General features: G+C 54.0%; 1 protein-coding gene across 1 annotated transcript; it reads right to left on the minus strand.

The window, feature by feature from the left end:
- Positions 1-2066: 2066 nt before the first annotated feature.
- Positions 2067-4661, minus strand: KCNJ4 (potassium inwardly-rectifying channel, subfamily J, member 4). Its single transcript, XM_010194687.1, has 2 exons — positions 4624-4661; positions 2067-3396 (listed from the first exon to the last, which is right to left on the minus strand). The coding sequence occupies exons 1-2, from the start codon at positions 4659-4661 to the stop codon at positions 2067-2069; spliced, it is 1368 nt and encodes a 455-aa protein (XP_010192989.1).
- Between the last annotated feature and the right edge of the window lie 644 nt (positions 4662-5305).

The raw sequence follows: 5305 nt of genomic DNA on the forward strand, positions 1-5305 counted from the left end.
GACATCCCACCGCGTTTCTGTGATAGCCACTACACCGTAGTTTTCCTGATACACAACGGCTTCTAGCTCCTCCTGTGCATTAGTGCAGATACACTTCAGCTGGGCTAAAGGTCCTTCCACATTTTTGTAGGGAGAAGTCCTAATTCTTACCTGGCTGTTCTCAGGTGCTCCCATGGTTACTAACCCATCATTAGCCCTTGCTTCCTTGCTGCCCTGTAGGTCTCTATCTCCTACCACCACCAAGACAGCAGAATGAAAGACCCCTCAAGCACAGGTGTGATGCTCCCAGGCTTGATACTAGCAAGCCTGGTTATGTGCCCTTCCCCCTTCAAATCTAGTTTAGTCAGTTTGCCCATTTAGGGAGCACACCCTTGCCAGGTGATGCCCACTCGCTGTTGGCTTGCTCACCCAAGGGGCTTCTTTGTATATGAGGGGCTGGGTAGTCTCAGCGAGTGACCATTGGTGCATTTGGTCTCCTTCAGATCTGCTGCTGGTGGTGCTGACTTTATCCACACAGCAGCCCACCCTCAAGGTGCTGGTCCTCAGCACAGGCTAGCTGCCTTTTCCGGCTTAAAAAAGACCCCAAAAGAGCCTTTTGCCGGCCTTTTTTGCCATGACTCCCTTCCCCAGTGCAGACGTACCTGCGTTGGAGCTGGTCTCCTCAGCAAGTGACCCTTGTCGTCCCTTGTTTCCCCTAGTTCTTACTTGCCTCTAGCAAAAAAAAAAAAAAGGCTTTGGGGGATTTTATAATTTTTTTGAGCCTTACATCTAGAGCGATGTCTTGCACATCTCTGCCTCTTCATCTACAACCCTTCCCTGGGGAAAACTCTTGTTATCTCCAAAGCAAGCAGGATTGTTTGACCCATCCTACAGGTAATTTTAATGCAAATGCTTCCCTTCCTCCATAACACTTTGTATGACCTTCTCCCCAAGCAAATTCTCTGAGCCTCTCATTGCAGGTCTTTACCAGAGAGGTCCAGAACAAGGAAGCCCTTGTGGTGGAGCTTACAGGCACCAACTCCATACGAACAGCAGACACCAGTGCTAATGACTCTCATCAGTCTCTAAACCAGGCTGCAGCCTTGGAGTCTTCCCTTTGCTTCCAAACCTCCTCCTGGGATATTAGACTTTATTAAAAATAAATAGTTACAAATTCAGTTTTACAGCTGATGGCAGCAAGGAGAAGAACGGAGGAGGTGACAGGAGCAAGTCAAGGGTCTGCTGTCCAGTCAAGTCACTTGTCTGTCACCTTGATGGCGCCGTGCCAGGGAGAAGTCTGAGTGTGCAAGCACAGAGCCCTGCCTCCTCTGCCAGGAGTCTCAGGAGAGGAGCAGGACGTGTTTGTCAAGAGGACTGGGAGCACTGGGTCTGAGCCTGTGGAGCTGAGCTGCTTCTGGAGGTGACAGATGCCAAAAGCCAAGGAGAGCGCAGAGCAGCCTGCATACGGTGTCCTTGTCTCCTAGTTTGGCATTTGCAGTGGAAGAATATGGATTTCAGTTCTCGATCTGTTTTATATACAGAGAAAGAGTAATGTGCAACAAGCAATGAACATGCAAGTAAACCCCTCCCTTGAGATCCTTCCCCACTCTCTCCAGGAGTCCTGAACTCTCCCGTCCATCCTCATCTGATCAGTGCTTAGGTCTGGCTCCTCTCCTGGTGATGGTCACGACTCCATGGGGCCTACCCACATCAAGAGGGGACAGAAAGTTGCCTCAGCAGCAGAAATGATTGCTGTGGGTCCCAGTCTGTCTGCTGAGGGCAGAGATTCCTGTCACCTCTCCAGAGATGAGCAACCAGGCATGCTGCTCTGCTCTGGGCAGGAAAGGGATCCTAGCACAAGCTGCACACATGGGAAGGGCGGTGTATCCTCACTCCTCTTCCAGGCAGTATGTCTTCATGGGAAAGAGAGTATATCAGAGCAGCTTCAGGTCTTGAAGTACTCAGGGACTGAGAGGCAGTCACAGGAGGCAATTTTTGGTGGGCAAGGGACTTATCCAGCTACGTACAGGTACAGAATGGAGGAGGAGACGGTGGACAAAGGATCCGGAAAGGGGAGACTGGAGGAGTTAGATGGCCGACTCCCTGCGGTATGAGATTGTGTCTAGGGGCAGAGTTGCCTGGAGCCGCTCCAGGTCCAGGTGGCTTCCAAAATCCATCATCTGGATGACGCCTCCCTCCTCTTTAGTGCTGCCTCCCAACACCACACCCACTTCGTCATCGTCATCATCTTCATCTTGGCTGACAAGAGCCAGCTCGTTCTCGTAGCAGAAGGCACTGGGCGGTGGGGGAGAAGGTAGGATAGTCATCTTGCTTTCTTGCAGCTCCCGGGCTGAGCAGCAAGGCGTGCCGGCTACCTCGTAGGTCTTGTGAAAGCGTGAATAATCCACTTTGTAGTGGTTCTTCTCCTCAAACACTACTGGTTCAAAACGGTGACCCCAAAGGATTTCACTAGCAAGGTAAGAGCTTCGTGCCTGCGTGGTCATGGCTGTGGCTTCCACCATTCCCTCCAGGATAACCACAATCTCAAAGTTCTCTGTCTCCAGCTCCTCCTTGCCAATCCCATAGAGCGGGCTCTCCTCATCAATCTCATGAACGATAATAATGGGTGATACCAAAAATATACGATCAAGGCCCACGTCATAGCCCACATTGAGGTCCCGCTGGTCCAGGGGGAGGTATTCCCCTTCCTCTGTCATGTAGGGTTTGATGAGCTGAGCTCGGACGTGGGCCTCCACAATGTGGCTCCTCCTCAGGTTGCCCACCCGCCACATGAGGCACAGTTTGCCATCCCGCACGGAGATCACCGCGTGGTGACTGAAGAGGAGGGTCTGAGCCCGCTTCTTGGGCCTTGCCATCTTGGCCATGATGGTGCCAATCATGAAGGAGTCAATAACGCAGCCCACGATGGACTGGACCACAACTGCCATGATGGCCAGCGGGCACTCCTCAGTCACGCAGCGGAAGCCGTACCCAATGGTTGTCTGTGTCTCCACTGAGAAAAGAAAAGCCCCGAGGAAGCTGTTCACGTGCATGATGCAGGGCTTGAGGAGAGCAGGACCGCTTCCCACCACTGGTGCGTTGAGGTCCCCGTGGAAGAAAGCGATGCACCAGAAAAGGAAGCCGAAGAAGAGCCACGAGACCAGGAAGGCGGCAGAGAAGATCATAAGCATGTACCGCCAGCGTGTGTCCACGCAGGTGGTGAAAATGTCAGCCATGTAGCGCTGCGACTTGTTGCTCAGGTTGGCAAAGTAGACGTTGCACTGTCCATTCTTCTTCACAAAGCGGTTGCGGTGCTTCCGCCGGGGGGCATGGCCCTTCCCGTTCCGGCTGTGCCCATTCATGCTGCCCAGCGCAGAGACCTTGTGTCCATCCTCTTCGGTTGAGACGATACTGTACCTGGAAGAGAAGAAACAGGCATTTCCAGCAGAAATAAACGAAGAATAACGGCAACCACCGAGACAGGGAGGGTGGGAGACACGTGGATGGCTCATGGGGCTACGGTACCGCAGTGTTGAACATCATAACAGTACATTTCCCTGGTTATTGCACCCTGACCAAATTAGTGGAGCTTGACTGCAATATTTGCCGAATCTTGCTGCCAGGAGGTTGTATCTAGCCAAGTCCTGACAGGGCAGCAAAGCAGAAGAAGCTCATGGTGCTGTGCCACCTTCCAGACTCTGTGGTGAGGAAGGATCCAAGGCTTGGAAGCCTGGTGGCAGCTGGGACGGCCAGGAAGCCTGGGCACAAGCACCCGCAGCTTGGCTACATTTTGGCCCTGACATTATATAAGGCTGGGAGTTTCTATTTTCTCCTCTGCTCTCCTCTCTGATTTCATGGTGCGTCGGTGACAGTGTTTATACACTCCCTGCACTCAGGACAATTCTGTTGCCACAGCAACATGCGTGGCTCCCAGCATCCCGCATCCAAAGCCAAAGGTGTAATTTGGAGATCAGCAGCCGAGGTGCTGGCAGCCTCCCTGGCAGAAGCTTCACACACACTTTCTGGGAGGCATTTGCCCCTCTGGCTCCTCTCTTTCACAGACGGCACTGCCGCTGTCCCTCACATGCTACTGGGACAGTCACGGTCACTCCTTAAAGACATGATGGCAGAAGATGCTCTGAGTGCTAAGGAAATCAAGCGAGTGCACAGACCCACCAAGACCACTCTGCCCTCGTGACTGCTGAGCTGTGTCCACCCCCCGGACCCCTCAGGCTGGCAGTGTCTCACTGCCACCCCATAGTTTTGAGGTGTCAGCTGGAGCCCTCCAGCATGGGTTTTGTGACTGCCATCTTCGTCTGATGGTGAGGGAAGCACTGGCGGCTGGAGCTGCGATTGCTGGGGACATGGGGCTTCTGCAGCGCTGTTGGAATCTGTAATTTCTGGCTCAGCACCATGCAGCACTTTGCTTCTCCTCCATAGTACTCCTTTTAGCCCTGACCCCACGTATGGCATGTTTTGGATTGGAGAAGGAGAGAGGAGCCATACCTTGGGGCAGGAAAGCCACCGGCAGCTAATTTGAGAATAATATCCCAAAAGGCGGGCTGAAGGTAGGGTCTGAGGGGCCAGATGAGGAGGACCAGGCCACCCAGGGCAGCAGCAGTCCCTGGGAGGAGGGTTACTCACCGATTGACTCGGACGCTGCCCATGGCTCGCTGTATCATCAGGGGTCAGGGGGCCGCAGGAGCCGGGAGGGCATGGGATCTCATGCAGCAGCACTCACATGGGACCAGGCGGCTCTGGGTTTCATCTCCGGCAAGCTGGGACCTGCGCTGCCATCGCGGCTGCTCCTGGGCACGCACCTTGCAGAGAAGGACGAAGCAAAACCCAGTCAGAGCCTCCCCTGACAGCATCCGTCCCAGTCCCAGAGCTGGGGGGCATGCAGGGCTCTCAGCTTTTTGCTCAGGAGGGATCTGGAGGTGTCCGATGGACACAGGCTGCGTTTCACAGCCCACAGCCCCCACACTCCCCGATGTCTACCACTGGGAGAGGTGCAGGGCTGGGCGGTCACCGCTCTCCAGATCAAGGGCACAGTGCCTGAGCAGCTTGCAGGGCCCTCGCCCTGAGCCATTATATTAATATCATAGCTTACACTAGGACGAGAGCTCAGCCAGGCTAATTACCTCGCGCACAAGGACTAACGAAGCACAGACATGCCCAGCAGTCCTCAGGGACCCCCAGCAGCCCAGCCCTGACCCAAAGGGGATTTATTTCCAAGGGGTGCAGAACTTCACCCCCCCAACGCTGTTTCAAAGAGGAGAAGAAAAGTAATGCTTAGAGCCAAAAGGGAGAATTGCTGGAAGGGAAG

Source organism: Mesitornis unicolor, unplaced genomic scaffold, assembly GCF_000695765.1.
Source record: "Mesitornis unicolor isolate BGI_N332 unplaced genomic scaffold, ASM69576v1 scaffold5621, whole genome shotgun sequence".
NCBI lineage: Eukaryota > Metazoa > Chordata > Aves > Mesitornithiformes > Mesitornithidae > Mesitornis > Mesitornis unicolor.

Coding starts and splice junctions, on each gene's coding strand:
- KCNJ4 (XM_010194687.1), bottom strand. CDS start 4,661: ATGATACAGCGAGCCATGGGCAGCGTCCGAGTCAATCG. Junction 3,397..4,623: donor GGCAGCGTCCGAGTCAATCG/GTGAGTAACCCT, acceptor CTTCTCTTCCAG/GTACAGTATCGTCTCAACCG.